This window comes from Falco rusticolus, chromosome 4, assembly GCF_015220075.1.
Source record: "Falco rusticolus isolate bFalRus1 chromosome 4, bFalRus1.pri, whole genome shotgun sequence".
In the NCBI taxonomy this organism is placed as follows: Eukaryota; Metazoa; Chordata; class Aves; order Falconiformes; family Falconidae; genus Falco; species Falco rusticolus.
The window spans coordinates 14,771,422-14,784,521 of NC_051190.1; the positions used below are offsets into that span (position 1 = coordinate 14,771,422).

The 13,100-nt window shown below is 37.5% G+C and overlaps 1 protein-coding gene across 2 annotated transcripts in view; it reads right to left on the reverse strand.

Moving 5' to 3' along the window:
- Positions 1 to 13,100, reverse strand: part of FHIT (fragile histidine triad diadenosine triphosphatase) — a 613,983-nt gene that overhangs the window by 418,271 nt on the left and 182,612 nt on the right. For both annotated transcript variants that reach the window (XM_037385512.1, XM_037385513.1), the window contains one exon: positions 11,311 to 11,432. In XM_037385512.1, the coding sequence (XP_037241409.1) occupies positions 11,311 to 11,410 (100 nt within the window). In that variant the 5' untranslated portion in view covers positions 11,411 to 11,432. The remainder of the gene's footprint in view (positions 1 to 11,310; positions 11,433 to 13,100) is intronic.

Sequence of the window (13,100 nt, forward strand, 5' to 3'; positions counted from 1 at the left end):
TCTCTAGCTTTAAATGTATGGCTACATCTCCTATTAATGCCTTTGCTAGGCTAAGACTTTTATATATTGCTGGAAAAATTGTTCCTATATACAGACATATGATCAAGTCATTTTTCAGCTTCCTCTGGCAAAATCATTCTGACAACTTCTTTTATATTCCTTGTAATGTTATCACAAGTCTCACTACATTTTGAGCTCTTAAAGATTCTGAAATCAAGACTCTTCATGAGCTTATTCACCACCACCACCAAACATGAAGAAAAAAGACGTGTGCCGAAGAAGCAGCTGTGTAACCGTATACAAACAGCACCCAGATGCACCTGAAAGGGCAAAATTAAGATGGCAAACATAAATCTAATTCTCTCTCCCCTTTCTCTGCTTTTCCCTTCTTCCTCTTGCTCCCCATATCACACATGATTTTGAATTCAATAGCATCAACAGAAATGCACTGTTTTCACAACTGAGGTCTGGGTTTCTTCCTGACTTGGAATGCCATTTATCTGCTCAACTATATCATTACAATATTTTGGCTAAACTTTATCCTCAGAGTATGAATGAGCAATGTGAACTAAATACCAAATGAGATTAATAAAACTGAGCCTAAGAAAGTGTTGCTGAAATGTGCACTTATAGTGATTCAACTGCAATGCCTGAATTCTGGCAATGTTAATTTCTATGGCATGATATAAATATATAATCTGTGCCATATATTCTTTCCCTGCAACCAGGCAAATTCTACCTGGGAGAGGCAGACAAAGAACTACAGAAGCACACAATGACACATTTTCAAAAAACATTCATAAATAGCTGCATTTTTACGTACACATCAGAGCAAAACCTTGTATTTGGCTACATGTTCATCAGACCAGACTGCGCTAAAAAGCAGAATTTCCAGATTCACCTATTCAAACTCATACTTGTCACACACAATTTCTAATTCTATGAAACAAGGAGCAATGAGGTCATCTCAATGCATTTCCAGTTATTAACTGATAAAGATAATAAATTCTGAACTAAAACTAACTGTTCTTTAGCAGCTTCTGTAGAGAGGTCACTCATCTGCATACAATATGATGTTAAACTAAAGAGTATCAGTAGGGGAATTCTCAACTTTTATTGTACAACATGAACATCTGCTCAAGAGCTCACTCTAAGACTTCTGCTGTTTTGATCAGAAACAGTAGAAGTCACAGGTTACAAGGAACATCAAAAAGCAAAATACATTAGAAAATGAACAGCAGACTACACACATGTGCAACCTTAGAAATCTAGATACTGTATGAGAGATAAAGTGAAAACACCTGTATCACTGAATTATGCATTCATTTCCTACTGTAGCATCATTTTACAACAAAGCCTCCATTGTCTACTATGTTCATCTATAACTTTACACAAGACAAATTATTAATACATAATTTACCCAATTAGCAAAGATCTCCTAAACAATTGAAGGAGCACAACCAAGCAGCCTTGAGCATGCAGCAAAGTGGGAGATACTGTATGTGCTACCTCCTTGAGCAGGCAGTGAAGGAAAGCACACCACTGGGCATGAGTTAACTGCTACGGGAGTGGAGAGGAGGAAAAGAAGGGGAAGAACTCTAAAAAACAACAGATAAAAGAAGGGATAAAGCTCAACAGAGTCAGGGCCTTGCATCTCATAACTCAGTTATTTTGCATGTGTATCCAGAAGTCTAGTACTGCTTCAGAATAAAGCAATTGTTTTCAAAATATTCCTTTTGTGAACAGTTTTCCTTAAGCTGCCTCCTAATAAATCTGTATTGGTGACTGGACTCTCTTCAGACCTCTGTGTCTGCACTTACTGGGAGAATAGAGTAAATTGGATTTCCTCTCAAAGGACTGACACCTGCACCAGGTAGTCTGAAGAGATTAGCCTATGGCATTATTTATGCCCTGGTGAAGGTATGAGGAAGGCACACCACAGCACACTATTCCTTCATTTCTATATGTTTAGCGAGCATTCCTGCTTATTTTTCATTTACATGGCATGCCCTTTTTTCCCTTCTTCACTGTTGGAGATTGCAATGATTTTGCCTGGGACAGAGTTAATTTTCTTCATAGTAGCTAGTATACAGCTGGATTGGATTTGATTTGTGCTGGACGCAGCGTTGGTAACACACCGATGTTTTCGTTACTGCTGGGCAGCGCTTAGAGAGCGCCAAGGGCTTCTCTGCTCCTCACCCCCCCCCCCCCCCCAGCAGTGAGGAGGCTGGGGGGGGCACAAGGGGTCGGGAGGGGACAGAGCCAGGACAGCTGACCCAAGGGATGTCCCACACCATATGGCGTCATGCTCAGCATGTAAAGCTGGGGGAAGGAGGAGAGGGGCCCACACATTCGGAGTTACAGCATTTGTCTTCCCAAGTAACCACTGCACATAACAAAGCCCTGTTTTCCTGGGGATGGCTGAACACTTGCCTGCCCATGGGAAGCAGCTAATAAATTCTTCATTTTGCTTTGCTTGTTCACATGGCTTTTGTTTTGCCTATTAAACTGTCTTTATCTTCAGTCCATGAGTTTTCTCACTTTTGCCCTTCCCATTCTCCCCTGCATCGCACTGGGGAAATGAGTGAGTGGTGGCTTAGCTGTCAGCTGGTGTTAAACCACAACACAAGTCCTTTAAATATATGATGATGATTACTTCTGAAATTATGAAATATCTTCATTAGATTATAATTATGGTACACCAGGGAATATTAAGGTATGTTTCACAAGAAAAATGCTACATATTAGGCTCTTCACAGCAAATAGATGAGATGACAGTTTAACATTGTATCTCTACATCTCCTCTCAGGAGCTGCAGAAGGACGTTAGTATCAGATGCCTCTGAAAACTATTTACTTGAAAAAAACACATAGTTGTATTACACTGAGTAGCACAAAATATTCCAATATGCTAGAAACAATAAGCAATAAATGAAAATTCCAATTGACTTTCCAGCAAATCTATTTTCATTACAAATGGAGATTTTGGATGTATTGCATTACTTATGGTAATTGTGTGACATCTATTATGAATAACCATGTATTCCAATCATCTCTTTTAATTATATTCTGCCATAAGAGCAATCCATGCAATACCTTGCCCAGACTTAGTTAACTGTGTGTGTGCTGCATACCACATTCTGATGGCTCTGTTGAGGACAAAAGGTCCTAGGCATGCACAAACTGTAACGAGAATGGCTTGTAACTGTCACCCCCTTCATTACCCAGAAACTACTTAAAACAAGAGTGAAAAAAGCTGAATTTAAATCCAGTTATGTACTGAGGAAAAAAAAATATCTTTTTATTCCTTTCTTTTAGAAAGCTCATGGTAGTTGGTACCTGAATGCAAAGCACATGGCTATCTGCTATTGATGCAAGCACTTACATTTTCTATAGTGGAAAAACAGCAACAGCAGCAATCACCTCCTTTGTATCTGTTATCTGTTGTCCATTTATGGCTGTTGAGTTTGTTTGGGTTTCCTGGTGTGGTGAAAAGGATAAAATTACAGGTTTGTTCCATAACCACACCAATTACAAATTTGCTCTGTACTAGACTAGAAAACATCTCCTGGACCAGAAATATTCATTACTTATGAACAGGACTTCACAGTTTTATAACCAAGAATGCCAATTATTGTGTTACATCTCAAAGGAAACATTTTACTTTTTCTGAAACCTACCTCAGTTTCCCTGCCACTTTTCATACAGAAGTTTGCTACCTTTTTATTTTACTTCCTTCTACACAGCTTTGCCCCTGTCTTTTAAACTTGACTTCTTCCAGCTCCTTAGGATGAGGCTTTTTCACTAAACATTTAGCCAGGTCTCTTGCTATGCTGAAATAAGAATGGGTAAACTTTTTTCCCAGATATCTCTGTCACTCCAGTGAGAGGAACCTCAAAGTAAATTCACTTAAGTCAGTTACTACAAAACTATAGCTTTAAGTCAATGTGAAAATGCTAACATGCTTTGCAAGTTGTTAATGAAGGTAAAAATGACAAAATGGGAGGCTGTAACTAACCTAACACTCAGTGAAATATGAATGTAAATTTAAGCAAGTATTTTCAACCATCAAAAAATCAGCTGCTTTCATACAAAATAGGGTCTCAACAATTATGTCATAAAAATAAAAATCACAACATTGGGAAGACAGTAGGCAGTTTCTGTGAAATTTGATCTTCTATAGCCATCATCAGTCAACTGATCTAAAATTTAGATGGTTTACATTTTTTCACGATGACAGGAACAGGCTTTCCACAGTGTTCTTTATGGGCACAGTGTAAGTATGCAGAATGTACTTAACCCCCCACAATGAAGGGACTCATGGACTAGGTTTCAAAATTTCTTCTGCGTGTCCCTGGAGCTTGTGAGGACAAGCAGTTCCACTTTTAGAGGACATACATGAGTAGCACACCTTCAAAATTGTACCGTGAGTGCCCCTGAAACACACAAAGCGGTGGAGAGGTTCATTCATAATATGGTTTTCTTTAAGTCATTTATAAGTTCCAAATAACGATGATGACAAACAGGTGAATAAAAAGGATTAGATGACAATGGAATTAGAATTTTTTAGCCGCATTTCAGCATGTGTTAGCAAAGTAGCCAAGAAATTTAATTGCACAGATCGAACCCATTATGACACACAGTTTACGAGCTTATTTTTCAGAGATCTCATTACTATCCATACAGCTAGGTTTGAAGGTCAGTTGAACACATCACTAAGACACTGCTCATCCCTCCATGGCCTTTGGTAAGATGCACCAAGCTCCAGCCTAGGAGCTACTGCTACAGCTTTTTAATATCTCTTCCAGTGTAGGTTGTGCTACAATCTGAGAAATTCTTATCGCTAACTGGAATGCATGCAAATGAGTAATTTAGTTGGTAACTTACTCCATTTGCAATTCAGCAAAAATTAGTTGTGATTTCATTATTTTTTTTATTTCCATTTGAAAAACTGGCACAAAGCATTTAGAATGGGATTTTCATCAACTCCGTTATATTTAACGCAACAGTAACAATGCAAACAGAATAAATAAATCCTTATGGTGAAGTACATTCTCCTTCAACAGTGAGTACCTTTCAAGTCAGACAAGATCGGAAGGGAGAGAATTTTTATCAGACCAAATCATACAGTTGAACTTCACCCCCACAAATAAGGGAGACAGATAAGCTTTTGTGCACAGAGCCCTGAATCTATTATCTTCAGAAGCAGCATTTCTTAATGCGAGTCAACCACCATGCCTTTGTTTGTAGACCGCAAACAAAATGACTGCAGCTCTGAGATAATTAACTGGCCTCTCTATCACCACTAAATTCAAGTGGTTTGCATACACAGAGCCGAGCAGTCATTCTTTGGGTTGTTTGAAGAGAACCTTTTTTCCCAGAAGGTAGCTTGAGAAGTGAAGCTGATATACTCACTGGCTGCTGCCAAGGTCCAGTCCCACTCCTTACCCTCTACACAATATAGTTTAATTTAGCGAAAAATTATTAAGCACAGGAACTGGTTTTCTTACTCTCATTTGTGCAAGTAGATGAGGGACCAGGACTGATCATAAAGGGAAAAGTTATGGAACAGCTTTATTTGGGATTTGAGGGGGGGAAAAAAAAACTTGGGACCTTCCACTGATGGTCAACAGCTTCAGACTGGTATCTCACAAAGAATTTGGCAAACACTGACAATATAGAAAGTAAGTCTGAATCTGTTAGCATTCCTGATAAAGAAATAAAGTCTATACTTCCCCCACATTTTCACAAAAGATCCATCATTTACATTTGTTCTTCCATTCAGGAGGTCTTTTCTACACCAGAAAAGGTACTTTATCCTCTTCCTAGTACTGTCTTCTAGACTTAACTATACATTTTGGGAAAATCATGTAAGTAGTTCACTCCACAGGGTAACAAACATTTTCTGTCTCCACGTGAGACCCTGGCTATCTCTAGCATCATATTTAGCTTACAGAGTCTTTACCAAACCCCCTTATTTTTAGCTCTTTGATAAAGAGCTAAAAGAAGCATGACTGCTCCTTAGCATTGCACTAAAGCAAACTAATAATAATAGTAAGGCATACAAAGCTTCTGTAATAAGCGCTAAAGAGTACTTTCCCACAGGGTTTGATATTTGTAATGTGAAGTTGTAACAATGCAGTGTACATTATTGCGATATGTAAATGAAAATTTACATATTCTGCAATATAACTGAATTTTATTTTCTAAATCTTAGTTTTATGGCAAATATTAACACTTGTTTAGGCTAAAAACTATAAAATTCATAATTACATAGCATAAATACAGATGTGATAAATGTGCAATGTACAAAATACCTAAATCACAATAAAAAGCAGCTCTGTAACTTTATGAAGAATTAGAATTTCATATACATACTAAACCACATGATTTCCAACCAAACTTGTAAGAGAATACTACTGTTGTTTCCAGAGCCAGTGTGCTATCTTCAATGGAAATTTTGTCAGGACTTTTAACTAAATTAATTTTTTTTAAATATATTAATAAACAGTACTAATCAAAAGGATTATTTCTTTTTAACTGCAAATCTTTTAAGAAAAGCATTGTCACAACATTTGTGACAATACAGAATATGTCAGTCTCAAGTAATACAGCAATTCTGACAGCATATGACAGGGAAGCTCACAAACAGACAAATCGTACAGCAAAGCAGATGCTATTCTTATATTGCCTGACCCTGGATCCCATCCCACCCATGCAACAGATCCAGAACAATTACATGGCAGCATAGGGTGTTATCAAGTCTTTGAAGGAGCATCTGGTTCAACTAATGTTTTCTCTACTCATTAATAAAAGGAACAAGCTGCAGTAACTCACAATACAGTACGCTGTCTCGGCAACAAATTATGACCATTAACCTCATATAGTGATGAAGTTGCCAGAAAATATCACATGCTTTGACTTTTTATGTATGGTCTGTTCCCACAACCAGAGTACTTTCTGGTGAGAAACACTAGATCTCTGTGGAAATAGCAATACCACACAGTCCAGCAAAATTCAGTATACAACAGTTAAACAGTGCCTTTGGGGGGAGTTGGTTTTTTGTTTTGGTTTTACTTTTTTGATTGGAAAAAGCTTTTCATAATCAATCCCAGATGAAAAGTTATTGTCAAATGTTTATTCTAATTTATTATACACACATATATGTGCACATACTGAAGGAGCCAAACTGTTCACCACAAATTTCTATAAAATTGTTTGGTCCTGATAACCCTCAGCTCATTGTTCCCAGCTGGAAAGCCTGTTCTTTTTAATAACCAGTTCAATAAACTGTAGAAAAATGCTTTGTATAATATAGTATTGCCATAGATCTGATGTTTGTCTCTATCATTACATATTGCATTCAATCAATTTACAAATGCCGTGTTCCTTTTGTGCTAGTTCTTCTTCTGGCATCCTGAAGACAAATCTAAAGATCAATACCTTGTCTACTGAAAAAAAAAAAAAAATGGACATAAAAAATGAATAATTGTATTTATAATAAAAAGTCATAGTCCCCAAATGGATTCTACTAATGTTCAAATTAATTTTTCATCTTTAACACAAGATGAAAGCAAGTATCCTGCACAATGCAATGAGAAAGGCGGTGTTAATGAAAGTTCATGCTTATTGAAGAAATGAGCAAAGCCATGTAAAGTTACGGCATACGGTGAGGAAAACAACAATAAAGTAGGTCATTCACAAGGTATTTTCTACCGTATTAAAGAGCAAAAAGTCCATGTCAAAGAGCAGATGGATTTTCTTTAAAAGACACAACAGTTCTGCTCTGAACTATGGAAGCAGCAAGGCTCTGAATGAAATAAGTAGGAAAACAAGTAGAAGCTTAGCTCATGCTGGTTACATGAGATGATACAGTTTATCTTGTGCCTTTTGTGTGACAGAAACAATGCATTTGCTGACTACAAATACATCCCTCCCTGCACTATTCCAGCTAGTGAATACCTATCTCCTCTGAAACAACTACATAGCTGTTCAAGGGAGCCACAAATGACTTCTTTCACAATCACTCTTTGCAAAGCAGCAAGGTAAAAGAACTTAGAGGACACACGGACTCTGCTTTTCATAGGAAATGTTATTAGTACCTGCATAAGTGTACAAATCCCAGCAAGCTTACAGAATAACCAGCTCACCTCCTCCTCACTCCCACGCTGACTGCTAAGATGTGCACTGCATGCAGTATTCCCACCTAGACTCTTGGCTCCATAACAGTTCACAGGCATTAATAAAACAAAATCATACCATTTCTGTACAAAAGAGAAAACGAATGTAAAAACACACCCCGACATCCAATATATCATTAATCAAGACTGTCTCAAATACCACGTGCCTGGCCAGTCTAAGAAAGACAAGTGGAAAGGGGCAGGCAAGCCCCAATCTTCTCCTTTGACCTACATGCAAGAACAGGGCAGGTATGCATTCCTCATTCTGTTGAGTGACTTGATGTCTTCAGACAGACTCTGGTCAGACATCTCTGAGCCTTTAACCATTTCCCTGTTAGGTGACAGCAAAGGGACTGGATGTCCTGAGGGGAACACGCACTAATCCTGCACCCTGACCACGTGTACCTGTCCCTCTCCATTTGGTAGTGCCAAAAGAGGTGAACAAGTTTGCTACTATTGTCAAACACATGCATGTATTTTTGCTTACACAGCAGAGATTCCAGTTTAATGCCAGCTATCCCCTACTCAATAGTGAGAACCAAGTTGCTTCCTGTTCAAGAATCTGCAAAAACTGCTCAAAGGAATCTCATTACAAACAAGTTCCTGTATCCATGAACTCATTAGACAGAAGTCTAATGCTGAGGCAAATGAGGCGGCTCTCGCCGGGAATGGGGGAACTCTTCCCTTACCATGAATAGCATGTTATTCCTATTCCTGCTCTTAGTTACTATTAGCACAGTTTGACTTTCACGTGTCAAGCTGAATGCATGGGATTGGCAGCTGGAGATAAACAAAACAAAACTCTGTAATGTGTTAACTGAACAAGCATGCTTTGGCATTGCTCAAATCACAAACACTGAACTCCACGAGACAATTTTGACTGATTTTTTTCCAGAGTATAGCCTTATTTTAAAACTATTAAAGCAAATTCACAGTTCCAATCCTAGTTCTGTTTCAAGATGGAATTTCAACCTTACCAGTTAATTAAAGCCACCACCTGGAGTGAGCTGGCTTTCAAACTGATTTCCTTTGTCTCTCTAATTCACACACATTAAAATTTTATTTTCTACTTGAATAAAGAAATGAAAAGGGATGTCACAAGTGTGCCAATGATGAGGCAGATAAAATTATTGCAATAAAACAAAGAAAATACACTTGTTACTGCCAGGTCTCAAGATGAATGCTGCATTATACAGACGTTTTAAAGGCTTACAACTGCAAATTGCTCTATTTTACACACTGTATTGTAGCCTTTGCATCAAGATCTTTTCTAATTTTTTGTTACTGCAATGAGAAAGGGAAAGGGTTGGGGTTTTATTACCTGAACAGTTACTCAATGGAGAAACAAAGACTACATCATATATTACAACACATGAGCTATTAAAACAATGTGACACTATAAAATATGCTGCAGTACTCATTATGGGATAACAAAGCTAAACCTGAGCAAAAAAAATTATCTGCCAAACAGCAATAGCTGTACAACTAGAGTTTATAATCTTTAATTATTTAAGAAGGAAAGAAGCTTGTAATAATTAAGTTTTATAGGCTCCTTAAATTGTCATTGCCAGGTGCTCACAAAACTTTAAAACAAGGATCTTTCATCTGAAATAACTCTTATTTTTAACAACAGCTTCAATTGTTCACTTAACTGATTAATTAAAAAAAATCATTAACTTTTTTTTTTTTTCTTCAAACTTCCACACACAGTACAGATAACATTTTATTTACTCTCTGATCTGGACAATGCGTATACCAACATTCTGCTCAGGTGTTTACAGGCTCTGCATCTTAGAGTCACTGATGTGATACCGTCTTTAGAAAGCTTTGAAAATGTTGGGGGTTTTTTTAGGACAAATCTATAAATGACATTGATTTACATCAGATACTTCAGAAACATGAAGTTGAGAAGAACTGTTCACTTAATTCACTGCAATATATTGGTAAGATAGGAATATTTTAAAGTTTCTATAAATGCATAAAGATGCGTAGACCTTATAACCAAAAGGTGGTCTGACTAGTGGTACAAACAGACACCATTCAAAGCAGGTGTAGAGAGAAGTTCTATATTGATTCTGTATCAAACAACTATAATCTACAGAAGTGGCAGGAGAAGAGAAAGGTCTCACGTTTTAGACAAAACACATTTACGGGTCTAACAAAATATATTAAAACTTACAAATTATAAATTACACATTAAATTATGAAAGAAAACATAAAAATACAGAAGAACAAGAAAGCTTCTAATAAGCTTCAGATGACTCTTCTTTTCCCAAAATACATTCAGCCATTGCCTAACTGACTCCCTACTAAAATTTTACCATGGATCTCAATGGAAATGTTCAGCCTTGAGTATTTCTGAAGAATTCCACCTCCAGCCACTGAAATCAGCACAAGTTACACAGCAGCAAAGTTTTGACTGGAAAATAACATGCCACACTACAAAATACACTAAATAGGTACATTTAGGAGCTTGCAGAATCAAGTTCCTATACAGTTTCTAATGAGAACTTTACTTGCAACATGAGGCTTCATTTTTTCCTGAGAAAATGTGCGCACTATACAGATGGTTTATTTAATCTATTCCTACCTAAATTAATCAATCTGTCCCCAAAAAATAAGAGTCTTCATAACAGTCTTCATTAACGGTTGGACTCGATGACCTTAAAGGCCTTTTCCAAACTAAAGGATTCTATGAGTCTATACAGGATTGTGCTGCCATTTGCCAAATTGTGTACCTTTAGTTAGGAGAATTCGAAAATCTGCTGTAAAGAAGTTACCACATCTAAAAATAAGTGACATTATTAAAAAGGAAGCAGGATGTGCTATTTAGCATAATATGAAATTTAAACAGTACTTTCTCAGATACACTTTAAAATGCTTTTAGTAGCACCTGGTTGTTTATACATCTTCTGTGATGAAAAGGTCAATAGAAATTCACCTCTGAGGTCACAGTTGCTAAGCAACCATTTTCGGCAATTCTGCAACACCGATCAAGTGTATTACGTTCCAATGCCTGGTTTCAGAATAAACCCACACACCATCCTACCTGGTCTTCAAAGCGCACCGAGCTTCTCCCGTTTTCCCCAGAGCGCCGGCACCCATCATCAAGGCGCTGCTTGGAAGGATACGTCCTGGGACCACCGGCTTGCGGTTCACCAGAGCAAAGGAGAGCTCAGTCTTCAGGAAGACCACGGAGGGCTTAATGAGGTGCTGCCCAAATCTCAGCATGATAAATGTTAATCTTCAGGGTCTGAAAAAGACAATAGTTAAGATAATTAAGGGACTCACTTTGCCTTCCCAAACAACAGGAATAAGACAGCCAAATTGTTTTAGGCAGCTTCTGAAAGAAAGCATCTCCTGGGCTCACCAGGGCATTGGGTGTTTTGGAAGGGTTGGCAAGGCTTTCCTACAAGTATCACATCTTTGAAGGCGTGGTGGAAAAGGCTTTCTTTCCAAAGAAAAACTCTTACGTATAATTTCTTAAACCCTTTTCTCATCATTTTGGCAGGGCTACAAAATTCTATACAGAGGATGTCACTTCTCCCTCTCATTTTCATTTGTTCTGCATTGTATACATTTGGGTCATATGTTCTCGGAGAAGCATGAACAGTATTCCACATGCCCTTTGCCACAATGCAAATCAATGCCCACAGGACTTACAAAATAAAGAAGGCACATTTTCTAAATCAATCCCTCCCTAAATACCTCAACTGAAGAAATACTGACAAATTAAGGAAAGTACATTTACTCATTTTCCATGCATGCTTTCTAGTTCGAGCAACTGAAATGTGAAGACAATCAATAGTTGTGTGCAACATTTTCTCTTACAGAAAGAAAGCCAAAGATTTCCACTTTCATTCACTGAAGTTTTCACTCGTCCTGATGAGAATAAAAATCCTTCTTAAGTAGCTAAGGCACAATCCTAACAGTGTCTATTTTAGGTCTTTAAGCCCTAGAGTATTTAAAGTATTTCATCAATCAGAAATATCCAAGGTACTGCAGGGTAAAAGATGAAGTAACAAAGATTTCATGTGACAATACTTCAGACACATCGAAAGCATTACACTAACACTACCTCACTTGAACAAAGTGACTAATCAGAAAATTCAGTTTTATAATTTGCTTCAGCTGAGGAAAGATACTGTTAAAGTCATGGAGGATCTTTTGCGGCAGTTCTTTTCTTGCAAGCCTACTGTGTTCGGTAAGACACAAACTTTGTTCTTAGTCTAAAAGATTTATCATAATTAAGGACCCACTCCTTGTATCTGCTCCAACAAAAGGGCATACATATAACAACGCCCTCTAAGTGCACACACTTTGAAAGTGTCTGAGAAGTGCTTGTTCATTGGAAGTAAGTTCTGGCATTTTAGCAATCTGATTCCACAGAAGAACTTAACTAAATTAGATTAAGGATAGCAGATGCATCTAGCCAGGTTTTCTACCAGAAAACCATGTATAAAATTAGTATAGGATACAGTAACCAGTCAGATGACATATTCAAGCAATAACCATTCTCTAAGCAGACACCATGTCTTGTTTTATTTTTGAAAATCACAGATGAAAGGAAATGCTTGAACAGACCATAGAAGAGGGGAGATATTAACCATCCCTGATTCAAAGATCTGAAAAGATTATATAATTATTCTTTCCCATAAAGTCAACAGAAGATTAGATGTCTGAGAAGATGTGTCCCTTAACATACACTAAACCTGAAAAGCAACAACATACAAAAATCAAGTCTCTTTAGCTACTAGAAGAATCATTTACCAGAGGAAACACCTGCTGTCTTGTGCTGATGTCTGAAAAAAATAACTATTACAAACTTCAACCAATCTTCCTCATTTCTCTTAAGCAGTCCATCAGCAACACCCCCTGTAGGGGTTTCTCATTCTGATTAAAACATACAAGAATGGTTCTA